Below are 15,364 nucleotides of genomic sequence, written 5' to 3' on the forward strand. Positions count from 1 at the left end.
TATTTGTTACAATATTACTATTATATTACTATTATATTATATTATGAGTCTGAATTTTAGATTTGGAAGATTGTAAATTTTAAATTTCATTAGGTGTATTATGAGTATTATGAAAGTTTTATTAATTGTACTATGCTGATTCTTGCACAATCTAAAAGCTAAAGTTGTCTTTAAGCTGGTTCTGATTTTGGCTGTAAATTCTTAAAAAGTTCTTCAAAAAACACTTTTAAAGAGATTTACCAACACTAAAATCAGCTTTTGCTACAAGTAGAAACTGATGTTGAGATGGAAAAACAATACCAAACTAAGCAATTGTATTACGTCCTTATAGATTAGGGTAATTCTTTAGCATGTAAAAGTGACAAATCAGGGACTATAATTGAACTAGTTGCAATTCAAAGTTCATTAGTGAAATTAACTCGAATTAAAAGTTAAAACAACAACGCAGAAAAGTTTAAATGAATAAGAAGATATTACTCGCTTCGATTTTCTGATTAAGAGAAAGAGAGGGAAGAAAAAAAAAAAAACTAAAGGCCGTGTTTGGAATTGATCCCTTTTTTATTTTTCATGTTTTTTGAGGAAAAAAAAAATGAAAACGTTTTCAAAACCGCATTTGACGCAATAAAAATAAAAAACAGAAATGAAAACAATTTTTTAGTTTAACGTAAAATGAGAGAGAAATGAAAAATAACTTTTAATCGTTTTTTATTTTTTGTTTTCATTTTCTCCTCTCTCGAGCAAAGAGACATTAATGAATTTTTTTACACAAACAATCTCTTGATAAAACTACCAAACGCATTTTTAAAAATAATTTCTGTCTGAAATTAAAAATATTTTTATTTTTATTTTCATATAAAAAATAATATCATTTTAAAACGAATTCTATTGAAATGATTTAACTAAGAATAATCTAGAAGAATGCCCTTCTATTAAGAGAGGATAAAATTTTTTGTCATTTCTTAAACACTAAAAAAGATTTTTATCCTTGCTTCTCTCATTGCATACTAACTTAAAGGGGCAGAATTCAAGCAGAATAACACAACTAAAAGGATGAAAAGATGACATATTTCCTAAGTTTCTCCTTAATTTGCCTGAAAAGGTTATGCATGTCAAGTATGTTCTTTTGGGTTGGGCATAATAATAACTAACATATTTGTCTAAAAAGTTATGAGAAAATTCGGTTACCACGAATAATAATTCCGATAACAGCAATACACAAACTGGTTAGAAGCAAAATGACTTTATAAGTCCTAATGTGACGATGCTCCTGGGCCAAGTATTTGAAGATAATGTTTCACATATACAAAAAGACTCGGAACCACAAAAGAAACAAGATGGACACTGGTTAATGGCAACACCCGAAGATGTGAAGAAAGAAAAGGGAGAACAAGCTCAACGGTGGCCACTGTTGACATCATGCCCCATTTCTTCTGCATCCTCAAATCGCTGATCGTTGATCTGAAGCTGCAATATTTACAAAAAGGTGATCAATGATTACTTCAGTCTTCCACCATTTTCAGATTAAATCGCCTGGCTCTCCTTGAAAAGTAACCGGCTCGTAGTTTACAGCTTAAAAATAAAACTTTCGATTGCAATTCTAAGCCATATACATTCGTTAGATTATCACTACCATTTAAGTCCTGTAAGATTAGTGCATCTCACGTCTAAATTCGTAGTAACTACAGCATAAGTTACAGAAGACCTAAGATACCAATGTGACGCATTTTCCATTAGTATAGAACACATCCAAAAGAAAATTAAGCAGCAGCTTAAAATGCAATTTCACGGGCGTACCTCTAGCACTGTACGTGCTAAGTCATGATCCCCATTAGATTGACCAATTGTGCTTGTTGGATTTTGAGACATAATCCAATCAGGATCTTCCCCTTCTAGAAATACCAAATTCAAACAAAATTATCATTCACCATAAGTACATGCCAGAAGCCATAAGTGTTAGCTGCTTTAATCATACCTGCAACTTCATCTCCAATCCGATCAGCACTAAAAATCCAATTATGCGCTTCTTCTTCTCCTAAAGAAGGCATAAACGAGTAGCATATTAGTGAAAGAATTAGAAGCAAAAGCTACTAAATTCAACTTCAAAGAAAAATATTCTACAAAACTTTCCTTTAAAAAAAAAAAAAATTGTTCTAACCTTCAATGGGTTCTGGATTAAGCTCTGCACACTCGCAGAATATCTCAAACAAGCGGTCCACTGTAGAAGAGAAAAGGATAATACATTTTATGCATCCCCATTAAGAAGAGAAGGTACTAGAAAACCAGAAATGATAGAATGGTAATATCACAACCTTTGAAGCATAAGATCAGATAAACGGATAAGAAACCAATATACCATCAAGACAGCAACCAAATTTTATAATAAATAGCATGGTGACAATCTTTAAACTGTATCTACGTTTGTGTGTGCTGCATGTGTGTGTGTGTGTGTTTGTGAGAGAGAGAGAGAGAGAGACATTGGCCGGCGTCTGAAGGAATAAGCCTCATCTCCGTTATCTTGGATAAATCTTGGGCGGCTCCATTGCACTCAGAATCTGAGTCCCCAGACTCATCCTCATCATCTCCTGTTTCAATCTTTCCCCCAAAATAGAAGAGAAAAAAAGTTCACATTAAACAAAAAAGGTCAATTCATCATCAAGAAACTAATCTTACATGTATTTACATACAGGTTACGAAGTCCTTGAATCTACTAACGCACACAGTGCAACCACCACATTAATCACCAAACAGTCAGTTTTTGGAACTTTGGGGTTCAACCAAAAAGAGCTATATCCAGATATAATTATCTAAACCAGGGATTTTTCACTTGATTGGCTACGATGTTATACATCATACAAATCAAACAAGGACCTTTGGCTTTCCAAGTTTCTGACTCTCCGTATTCAGATATCATTATCTACACCAGGGATTTTTCACTTGATTGGCTACGATGTTATACATCATACAAATCATATATTATATAATATATATTATATTATATTATATTACATTTTATATATTATATTGATAGATAAAATATTAGTGTTATATATATCATAAGGGTAAGTTTGTCAACATGAAAATATTTATGTTCCATTCCAAAAAATTCTTAAAATTACAACCAAAGAAATGAATTAATTTTCTTTTTCATTTTATTCCCATTACCATTCTCATTCCCATTTTCATTACCATTTCCCCACTACAATAAACGCACCCTTATGTTATAAATTATGTTTCTTTGTTGTCCTTTTCTCTCCATTAATATAGAAATGATGTTGTATTTTTTATTTTTATGGTTTTTTAAGAAAGAAAAAGTCTTATGTTGTTTTTAAATTTATTGTTACTTTTAATTTATATCTAGTTTCAATTGCATAAAATTAAATAAATTCGAATAAGAAAAAAAATATTTTTTCTTTCCCTACTATTCACAATTCAAGTCTTATTATACACCCAAACACAAACTCAAAAAGATTGTCATTCAAATCATAACTCAAATTACACAACCAGACAGAAACTCAAGTTACAACTTTATTTCAAGTTATAACTTAAATTCAACTCAAGAACTATACTTAAGTCATACCCCAAAAGAATATGCCCTGAGTTTGGATGTAAATGAACTAATGTCCCGTTTATTTCATTGATTTGAGTTTAAAATTTGAGTTTTGCTATAGTAAAAAGCTCTCACAAACAATCACATCTAACCCTTTTACTGTAATAAAAAGCTCATAACTCAAATTAAAAATTCGATTAGCGAATTAAACAGACACCGAGCCTTTTCTAAATACTTGTGTTTTGAAGACTGGAAACTGGAAACACAACCCTACTTGTCAGAGAGAGAGAGAGACCCTTGCAATTTTCAACTCGCAAAAGAAAAACAGAGAGAGAAAGAAGCTTGTTACTTTGTTTCTACAATGGCTTCTGGATCCTCTACTGATTTCGGATTTTTCAGATTAATTTGGGAAACAGCTCTTCAGAAACAAATGCTAGAAAGCAATCCCTGCCTTATTGTGGACGGATAGTTCTGATTATATGTTGCATATATGATCTAAAGAGTTTTATTTTTATTTTTTATTTTTATTTTTATTTTTAATGTTTTCATAATAGTCTAAACTATAAAGAATGTTATTATATAATCTGCATCAGATTTTTGTTTCCTTTGTCAAAACTCAAATGCATTCTTTTAAAACACCCGTTCTTGAAGCTTTTGTGAACAATAATAATCTGGCGTGTGTCTTTGGTGGGTTTATGAAGAAGAAACTAGTCCTAGATGGAGCTTTTATGTGCTTCATGGCTAAAGTAGGTGTCATTTTTTACTGCCTTATGTTCGTGGACATGTCTGTACTCACTGGACTTCACTCTCTCCCACCTTTATATTGTTCTGTAAGTGTATCTAGTTTATATCGTCTCACCTTATTCTGGTAGCCCATGTTTCAATGCTAGAAGCGATTTTGGTTAATTATGTGTTACTGTTGTTGCTTTCATTGGTTTTTCTTGAGTATCGTGTTTTTCTTGTTTTCTTTTTTGTTCCTTTTTCTTTTTGATAGGCCATCTATCAAATACACCAGCGTGTAATAAAACTGCAAGCGGAGGGATTTGTGTAGTGGTATTAATCACATGTGTGAATAGGAGTCTGGGTTTAGTAGTTAGTTAAACAGTTAAGTTTTGAGTTTGTACCGGGTCTTCTGAGAATATAAGAGGGAATGTGAGAGACTAGCGTTGGTTAGGAAATTAGTTGTGCTTGTTACCAGGAAAAGACTAGGATTTCCAAGCAGGGGACAGCCAGCAGTCTCTCGAAGAACTACTGTCCTAGGGACTCTGTAATCTGCCTTAGGGCTTCATTTTCATTCAACATAGTGTTTAATTCAATGAATTTTTCTTGCAATTAGTCTGCTCCCAATTTGTTTCTGGTCTTGTAACTTTTCCTATGGTTCTGATACTTTCTTTATGGGATAACAAGATGGGAAAAAGAAAATGAGGAATGAAAAGAACTCTTCTGTTTTTTCTTAGATGCATGTACCATTAAACCTAGAAAGAACTTAATCAAGAGAAGCTAATAGAAACATGGTTGATCTGGTTCCATAGGAAACTCATGAACTTACTGACTTGGTAAAATGAACGTAGAAGCCTGTGCGTCACTATTTAATCTTTCATTCTTGTCATAATCTTGAGGCATGCACTTTATTTTAGTACTAAACGTTACTGCATACGCCATGTCATTTCACCAATTTAAATTTAGAATTTGAGTTTTGTTACAGTAAAAAGTTCTCAGAAACAGTAACATCTAATTTTTTTGTTACAGTAAAAAGCTCTCACGTAAAGTCACATCTCATCTCAACTCGAATTAAAAACTCGAATCAGCGAACTAAACGGCCCTTTAGTTATGGAATGTATATTTCAAGATCGAACATAATGTTGGATTTTTGCAAGATAAAATCTGAGTCCACTTGTGGTGTAATATCTTCTCGCAAAAGTATTTTTCCACTGCAATCTTATACAGTCTTCATGCACGCCAATTTTTTTTGCTAGTTTACCCAACAGGAAGATCACCACGTATACTTCTCCAAGTTTCCTTCTGCGAGATAACATTACACTGCAGAATCTTTTTTTTTTTAAATGGGGAAATTAGTTTCATCCTTTTACTTTTTGATGGTTTACGCTCAATTCTGTATCTGAAAAATGCTAGCTCTGATGTATGCAGGAACTTCCAAAAAACTTTGTGAGGCTATATGGCAAAAATCTATCTAGTTCAGTGTTTCTGAGACCTCCTTGTGGTTCAAACTGGAAAATAAATTTGGAAAATAGAGATGAAAAGGTGTGGCTGCACCAGGGTTGGCCAGAATTCGCGAAGCACTATGCCTTAGACTTCGGGCACTTCTTTTTCTTCAAATATAAAGGAAATTCTCAATTCCAAATTAGAATTTGTGATACCTCTACTCGTGAGATACATTATCCTTCTATTCCTGCCGATCTGGATGAGCCTGATGTTTATGGGCCCAAGAAGAGAGTAACTGTAGGTGATGATGATTCGCTTCAAACCTTTGACCGCTCATTATCATTATGGGCCCAAGAAGAGAGTAACTGTAGGTGATGATGATTCGCTTCAAACCTTTGACCGCTCATTATCTGAGGAGGAATATATGCCATCATCTTTTCCAACTCACAAGAGAATAAGAGCCAATACCAGTGATGAATCTATAACAACAGCCAGTGGAGATAAAATCTACCACACAAAATGGGAGGAAACTCCTTAGCACACAATCGCATACTCCAACGGTTAAATCTAAGTTAATTACGTTCAGTTGCTCGAGTAAAATAAAGTGCAGAAAGTAAAGGAACACACAATATGATATCGCAGTTCGGTGCGCACATATACTCTGCGGGACCACGCCCAGACAGTAAACAGTTTCACTATGATTTAAGAATTACAACCTTGACGGACTTATTCACTCAAGGACTCTCTCCGAGACTATAACGCCGCTGTGATGAACTCTCACAATGACACTGTTTAGCGTGTACCACATGTCTTCACCTTTAACTGCTAAACTCCCTTCAGTTGTTCATACTTTCAATGAGAAAAAAACATAAACTACAGATTGTTCTCCTTAAGCACCGATTCTCTATTACAAGACTTTTTCCTATAGTCAACCCACATTTTCCTACAGAGCCACTTCCTATATAAACTCATTCCACGTATCTCTTTTTTCAACTTTTGAACCTATATTCAGTTACCAAAAAATCATCATCAGCTTTATCTGTAATATCTAATATTCTCTTAGCCATCTCCACGTCAAAACCTTATCTTTCATTATAGTAAGTTATCTTTGACTTTTCTTTGACTAAGTCAAATTTCAAGTTCTACCAGCTCAAGCTTAATTGTGTAACTCATGTGAATACATACATATATATATATATATAAATCCGAAAATAACTTGATCTTCATGCAAGCTTTATCTCTCATTTAAATTCAGATAACCAATGCCTTATCTTCTTTTGACTAATGTTTTATCATTATCTCTCAAAAGCTCAACTCAACAAAATCTGCAACTTTAACTTCAAATCTGATTCTGAATCTTCTTCTACAATATAAAATCTTCTTGAACATGTTTTTTAAATTTTTACAAGATTGTCAATAAATAGCCAACTAATAAAAATACCTAACAATCTCCCCTTTGGCATTTTTTTTTTGGCAAAACTAAGAAATGATCCTAAAAATTCAAAAACGTAAAAAATTACATTGTTCTCCCCCTTTTTGACAAAAATAAGCCAAAGACACAACGAAAAAAAAATAAAAAAATTCACACCCTAGACACGTCTTCAGCAGCTTACTCCCCCTGAATCTTCTCTGTGTTTTACTCCCCCTGAATGTAGCATTCTTCCATGTATAATGTTCTTAACACCTGTCAATCGCTTAGTGCAACCACCATCACTATACCCACAATCATTAGTATATGCTTCTAAAGAAGTATAAGCCTTATGACACCTCAAATTAGATTTTCTTACCCACACACGTCTAGAAAAATTATTTTGCACATCAATCTTCACATTAGGTGTCTTCTTTGAGTTTGCGGAATTTGGTGGATTAATAAACATACCTTTCTTCAAAGCATTTAAATACTTGTAGCATCTTGGTCTTATGTGGCCAGGTAAACTGCAGTAATGGCATGTGGGGACAAACGTTCTATGTCGAGGGGATGAGATAGTAACTTTCTTACTGAAGGAAGTCGGAAGCTTAGGGGCAGGCGTCTTCTTCATAAACACAGTTTTGGACGTTGAGCTCTCACCAATATAGCCAAGGCCATGTCTATCACCACTCGCTTTTCCTATAGAGAGAATGTGATCCAATTTTGAAATGCCCGAATTCATCATCTTCAATGACTTTTGAGTGTGCTCCAATTCACCTCTTGTCTCCTGCAACTTTTTCTCCTTTTCAACAGCCCGAAATTAATAGTTTATAACAGCCCTCTTAAGTACATCATTCTCTTTAATAAGCTAATCGACTCGCTCCCGCAAAGACTTATTCATTTTGACTACCAAAACCCATTTGTTGAACATGGTTTCATATGCATCCTGGATTGTCTGCTCAATTAGTTCTTCACCATCACTGGAACCGTCAAAATCTGAAAAATCTTCATTTTCTTCTGGTTTTCCAGAGTGTGTTGCAGATGATGTTGCAACATGAGCTGTGACACGATCTGTAACACGGCAGTTTGGAACATCTTGGTAGACATTGAACGCAACATAGTTGTTCATATGATCTTCATCTTCCTGGTTGCCTTCAGAATCCTCATCACTCCATGTGACGTTGAGAGACTTCTTCCTCTTTTTGATAGTGTTAGCACACTCAGACTGAATGTGACCGTAACCGTCGCACTCCCAACATTGAATTCTCATATTCTTCTTCTTATCATTGGAGGAATTTGTAACTCCCTTATTTTTCTGAAAATTATTGGAGTTGTTGAAAGTTGGAGTTTGATTCTTCTTGTTGAACTTCTTCATCACCTTGTTGAAATTTTTAGTCAATTGAGCAAGAGACTCCGCTAAGTCTTCATCTTCTTCTTCAACATTATCTTCCACTTCGGCTTGGAAAACAATCCTCTGAGAAATCTCATTCTCCTTCTTATTTTGACTTAGATTCATTTCAAATGTCCTCAGTGATCCCATCAATTCATCAAGTCTCATAGTCTTAGTGTTTTTTACCTCTTCAATAGCAGTGACTTTGTAGGCGAATCTCTGTGGTAAAGATCTCAACGTCTTGCTGACAAGTTTTGCCTCGGGAATTTTTTCACCAAGAGCAAAACATTCATTAGCTATATCACACAACCGTGAATTAAATTAAAAAATAGTTTCACTTTCATGCATTTGGAGATTTTTAAACCTGGTTGTGAGAATATTCAATTTGGATTGTCTGACGGCGGCAGTTCTCTCGTGAGCAATCTCTAAAATCTCTCATGCTTCTATTGCCGATTCACATGTAGATATCATCTTGAACTGGTTGATGTCAACTCCATTGAATATTGCATTGAGAGCATGAGAGTTGTAGATGGCCAACCTATCTTCATCAGTACTCCAGGACTCTTCAGGTTTGAGAGTCTCTTTTCCTTCTGCATCTTTAGTTACTGGATGTTTCCAGCCATTCAAAACAGCACGCCATGCCTTCTCATCTTGAGTCTTGATGAAAGCCTTCATCCGGGCCTTCCAGTATGAATAATTCGAACCATCAAGCAGAGGGGGACGTACAACTGAACCTCATTCCTTTAGAAAATTCATTCCAAGCATAACAGATCAACTCTCTAAGATCTCACTGAACTTATGGTTAGTGAACTGCTCTGATACCACTTGTTAGATCTGGGTTAATTACGTTCAGTTGCTCGAGTAAAATAAAGTGCAGAAAGTAAAGGAACACACAATATGATATCGCAGTTCGGTGCGCACACCTACTCTGCGGGGCCACGCCCAGATAGTAAACAGTTTCACTATGATTTAAGAATTACAACCTTGACGGACTTATTCACTCAAGGACTCGCTCATAGACTATGACGCCGCTGTGATAAACTCTCACAATGACACTGTTTAACGTGTACCACACGTCTTCACCTTTAACTGCTGAACTCCCTTCAGTTGTTCATACTTTCAATGAGAAGAAAACATAAACTACAGATTGTTCTCCTTAAGCACCGATTCTCTATCACAAGACTTTTTCCTTTAGTCAACCCACATTTTCTTGCAGAGCCACTTCCCATATAAACCTATTCCACGTATCTCTTTTTTCAACTTTTGAACCTATATTCAGTTACCAAAAAATCCTCCTCAGCTTTATCTGCAACATCTAATATAGTCTTAGCCATCTCCACATCAATGCCTTATCTTTCATTATAGCAAGTTATCTTTAACTTTTCTTTGACCAAGTCAAATTTCAAGTTCCAATTCTCATGTGCAGCTCAAGCTTAATTGTGTAGCTCACGTGAATATATACATATATATATATATATATATATATAAGTCATTCAACTCTCCTAACAATAATCGGATGAAGCCAAGAATTCAAATCCGAAAATAACTTGATTTTCATGCAAGCTTTATCTCCCATTTAAATTCAAATAACCAATGTCTTATCTTCTTTTGACCAAAGTTTTATCCTTATCTCTCCAAATCTCAACTCAACAAAATCTGTAACTTTAACTTCAAATCTGATTCTGAATCTTATTCTGCAATACAAAATCTTCTTGAACATGTTTTTTGAATTTTTACAAAATTGTCAATAAATTACCAACTAATAAAAATACCTAACACCAACCAATAAGGTTAATACTCAACGGAGCAATAGTCATTGCAAATATCAAAACCCATCTTTTGTGATGATCATGGAACGATCAGTTGTCATGGATCGCTAAGAGTTGGTAAGCTGTCAATTTCGAACTACTATTCCTTGGTCTATATTTTTCTTAAAGGAAAATATTGGTGACTTGTAATATTATCATTTTTCAATGTCCTTCTGAAATGTCCACTTTGAACTTTATTTTTTTCTTTGTTTGTCTTTTTCATTAGTATCTACCATCTGAGTTTTGGCGGAAGCATCTAAATTGTCAAACTGGTGATGCCATCCTCTATGTCTCTAGTGGGAGCACTTGGCCTGTAAAGATTTGTGTCAGAAAATGTGAGGGACAAAGTGCCTGTTTAGAGAAAGATGGTTGGAAACAACAATTTGGAATTAGGCGACAGTTGCACCTTTGAGCTGATTGAGGGAAACATAATTTTATTTAAAGTTTCCATTTCAGGAGTTGCAGATAAGTTACACAGCCAACGGTGACATGGTCAGAAAAAAGGAACCAGCCATATTGGTAAAGTTAAAACCAAATGTACTAGCGACGATGACTATGGCGTTCATCCACGGGGCGAAGCTGAAGAAACAAGATCTCAACATCCTCAAGGGAAAGGTGATGCTAATAAAGGTAGATCTAAAGGTCAAAAAGATCTAAAATTTTGTTAAAAAAAAGTGAGTGAGTACTGCTTATGTACTGCTTTTGTGTACAGGAAAGTTTGGAAACTTCAAATCTGGAAAGCATACAGCTGTTGGGAAGCGCACTCGATGGTCTCGTAGTCTTAGAGATAGCAAAGCTTTTGAAGCAGCTAGCAAATTCTCTTCAAGCAATCCCTTCTTCAAAGCAATGGTGACAAATAATTACAATGTGGTACAATACATTTTCTATACATACTACTATGCTTCAAAAAAAAATGTACATTCCTCATAATAATCTCTTTATATCCGTTAGTTTTGATTATGTTTTTGCTGGACTATATTTGTGTGAATAGAGATAAATCACTAGCTAACATCTTTGAGAAAATGGGTTAGTTTTCTTGCCAAAATCAAAACATCTTATTTTCCACATCACTTTCAGAGATTAATAATGGCAGTTAGTCAACAATCTTCTTTTTTTCGCAGCGTCTCCCAACCACCTTTGTGGAGAGCCATATTGAAGAAAATGTGCAAAGTATATGATTCTTGAAGTAGGAACTAGATCGTACTATGTTAAGTTATCAAATTGCAAATCGGGGTACTCTGGATTTCTGAAGGCGAACACTCTGCATCACGGAGATGTCTGCATCTTTGAGCTGAATGCGAGGAAAAATCAGAGCAAAGTTGTGCTCAAAGTTACCATTTTTCGACGCAATATGCTTTAACTGTCAGTCCTAGTTATAATTGCAGAGTAGAATCTTCTTGGAAGATTGTCGAACTTATCGTTTATGAGCGCGGTAGCTTCTGTATTTTTCATGTCATGTGGATTTAAAACATGGTTTCAACCAAACGCACTAGTCACTTAATGCTCTTGGGACTGCAATATATGTAAATCTTTTCTTTGGTCCAATTTCTCTTTCAGCGTTATCATATATTTCATTGTACAATTCTAGGCTACTGATTTTTAGGTTCAGAAGTTAATTTGCTGTGATTATTAGCGGACTAGTATAAATATATATTTTAAGAATGATAATTTATGGCCTTTTTTCTTAGCCAAAAGATATTGCAACATAAGTTGGAGAAATTTGATTTGTACTACGCCATGTGTTTGCGCCTATTATTTCAGTGGAGAAGTGATCTTAGTTGAAAATCTTCATGATATCCACGATTTTATCCCAAATAATAAAACGCTACTGGGTTGACAGATCAATTTTGAAAGAACTCATGTCCTCCATTTAGATAAGCGAAACAAAGTAAGTTGCTTAATTTAATCATATGTTGTTTGGTACATCACTCAAAATTCAAATTATAATTTTGCTATAGTATTTTCTTTCGCAACGAATTTGAATAAAAAATTTTCCTACTAATAATTCTCACCCAAAAATTTGAATGAAAACCCAAATCGTAGTTCCAATACACTTCCTAAACGTGCCATAATTATCTTAGAAAAATTTTCCATTTCTCCACTCTGAGAGAGAAATATTAGTACATGACAAAGCTGTGAATTTTTTTTTTTAGTATTATATAATAATAATTGTGAATTTGATGTTGTCAATTAGATGCACTCTTAGGCTCCATTCATTTCATCTATCCGAGTTTAAAATTCGAGTTTTGTTACAGTAAAAAGATCTCAGAAATAGTTACACCTAACTTTTTTGCTAAGTAAAAAGCTCTCACATAAAGTCACATATCAATTTGAATTAAAAACTCGAATCAGTGAACTAAACGGGCCCTCTCTGTTTGGTAAGAAGGAAAGAAAATGGGAGGGAAAGGAAAACTATAATACATAGAAAATTAGAAAGATATAAAAGATTTTAATTTTCCATTGACTTGTTTGGTATGATAGGGAAGAAAGAAAATGAGTCTACCTTCCCTTATTTGGTATTATAAGTGAAACTAAAGAGATGAAAAAATCATTATTAGTGTAATTACTTTTTTGCCTAAATATTTTTTTATTAATATTCTTTTCTAATAAAAATATAAAAATACAATATTCAACATCAAATTAACTAGAAAAATTAATGTAACTTGTACATATATTCCGTCTATATTATGTATATATACACACACATATATGTATATAAAGTTTGTATGATCATATATATTTCCTAATATGCACTTGCAGTCAAGTATCAACAAAAAGCATATGTGATCAACTAAGTACCATATAGATACATCTACCAAAAGGGTTATAAACTGGTGTGACTACTAAACTTCTAAACCATATAATTTCAGTCTTCATTGTTGTACATCATCTTCAAGAGCAACTCATAGCGACGATGGCTTGGAACTGTAAAGAAAACTCGCTTTTGTGATGCACTTTTGATTAAAAATAGAAAAGCTTCCAATTGAAGATTTTCAGGAACTCCAATGTTCATTACTTCAGCATAAACTTCTTCTGAATAGATACGTGGTTGTGCTTTTTTAACAATAGCATTGCCCTCTCTAATTGCAGCAGCCACATTACTCATGCCAGAGTGAAGCATTTCAATATGCTTGTCAAGTGAATCAATTATGGAAGCTTTTCTTTTTACACCTTTGGATGCATTTGTAACTTGAGAATTATTCTGTGGGGATAAGGGCTCAACAGTACTAATTTTACCTCATCAAACTATTCAACACCGACAGATTGGTTGGAGCTAATTTTCCTCTGCCATTGTCGAACTTTCTCTTTTGCACTAGCAGCAGCCTTACCATTAGTTCTATCATTTGCGAAAAAGGTCACTTAATTTATCATAATATTAGATCTCAGTGTGCCTCCATTTCTTTGCATTAGGTTTAGCTTAAAAATTTACACTAAGAATGATAAAAGTATTTATAACATGTAAAGTATAAAAGCTTATATATAACAGAAAATGTAAGCATAAATTTTAAACACAAAAAATATATATATATATATATATGAGTACATAAAAAACAAACCTCAATGAAAGTCTTCCACACTTCTGGCTCTGCTTCAAACATCTTAGTTAATGGACTCCAAGCAAAACCACTTAAGCCCTTGAACAATTCATGACATGTATAAAAATTAGTTTTCAAAGTCTTGATTCGATTTCTTAGATGGTTCTTATTAAAAAGGTATTTGAGCTCATCTCGACAAATTGTCAAAACATTGTTATATGCAGTAGTAGTAAATGTTCCATCAACCCTATTTCCATTCACTTGTTGCTCTAACAATGCATCGATCAACACAACATTCATGTCCTCTAACCACCTTATGTTATCCTTTCGTGATTCTTCACCATCAATGTTGTCTTTCTTTGATTTTTTAGCCATGTTTACAGGCTGCACATATAAGAGATATTAAATATATAATAAAACTAAATAGAAACATAATATTGCATTCATAAACACATTACTAAATAATTTATTGCTTAAAAAATGGCAAAGTAAGGACACTGTCATTAAATCATCTAGATAACACCATAAGATTACATAACAAAACATGTTCTCAATACAATAAACAAAACATGTTCATATGTTCTCATTACAAAAAATACAAACGTTCTCAGTAGAACAATCTAGTAATAAATTGTTGGTCTCTGAATCGAATTCCGCTGCGGAAGCGTGGCGGGGAGGCGGATCGTGTATAACAAAAATGTTCATAAAACTTGTGAGATACTCTATAGATTATATTAATTTATGCACAAATAAATTAATCGCATTAATTTATATATTTCAAGAACTCAATCCAGAAAAAATACCTAGAAGCTGACTTGGATGATAACTTGAGTTCTTTGTCCACGAACAGTCCTTGCTCCAAGTTTGTGTTTAGAATACTAAAGTCTTCCATGTCAATTCCTTGATTCCACGTAGACGTGTGTGTGGGCACACGTGAGACAAAACAGGTTTCTTAAACACTCAAATTTCCACAAACACCAACGCATGCACGATGTGGAATTTTTTTGGGAGAAAAAATTTTCTTCTCTTTTTTCTCTGAGTAAATTCGGCCACCTTCTATTTTTAGGGCTGAATAATGCTTCAAAATTATTTTTACAATTTTCTATCATTCTCATATTTAAAGAGTAGAAGTCAAACTTCAAAACATAATCAAATCCCTATCTCCAATTTGAATTTGGAACAAAAAATCCCTTCCCCTTATCCACAAGGTGGCTGGCCACACTTAGGGTTTTCTAACCCTGTGTGTGTGGTGCCAAATCAGATAGGGAAGGAAGAGACTTTATCCTTTATCCTGTAGTCCAATTTTAATTCAAATTCAAATTCGAATTTAAGTCAAACTTAAATTAATTTGAATTCTAAATTGAACAACTTATCAAATAAGTTCAAAAGGATAAATTTAAATTATGTTCACAATTCAAATTTAAATTTAAATAATCACATTATTTAAATAATAATTAATTCTCAATTAATTATTTTTTGAGTATTTAATTTTAGAATTTCGTAATTCTAAAA

General features: G+C 33.7%; 1 protein-coding gene across 2 annotated transcripts; it reads right to left on the reverse strand.

Moving 5' to 3' along the window:
- Nucleotides 1-1,084: 1,084 nt before the first annotated feature.
- LOC21405095 (chloride conductance regulatory protein ICln) lies at nucleotides 1,085-2,738 on the reverse strand. 2 transcript variants are annotated; one of them, XM_024175021.1, is made up of 5 exons: nucleotides 2,475-2,738; nucleotides 2,156-2,215; nucleotides 1,973-2,032; nucleotides 1,795-1,886; nucleotides 1,085-1,464 (listed from the first exon to the last, which is right to left on the reverse strand). In XM_024175021.1, exons 1-5 carry the CDS (start codon nucleotides 2,503-2,505, stop codon nucleotides 1,393-1,395), a joined length of 315 nt encoding a protein of 104 aa, XP_024030789.1. In that variant the 5' UTR covers nucleotides 2,506-2,738; the 3' UTR covers nucleotides 1,085-1,392. The 2 variants fall into 2 exon arrangements, with proteins under 2 accessions (XP_024030789.1, XP_024030788.1); XM_024175020.1 differs by having other exon boundaries at nucleotides 1,795-1,889; nucleotides 2,475-2,728.
- Between the last annotated feature and the right edge of the window lie 12,626 nt (nucleotides 2,739-15,364).

This window comes from Morus notabilis, unplaced genomic scaffold (assembly GCF_000414095.1).
Source record: "Morus notabilis unplaced genomic scaffold, ASM41409v2 Scaffold16, whole genome shotgun sequence".
Taxonomy (NCBI): Eukaryota; Viridiplantae; Streptophyta; class Magnoliopsida; order Rosales; family Moraceae; genus Morus; species Morus notabilis.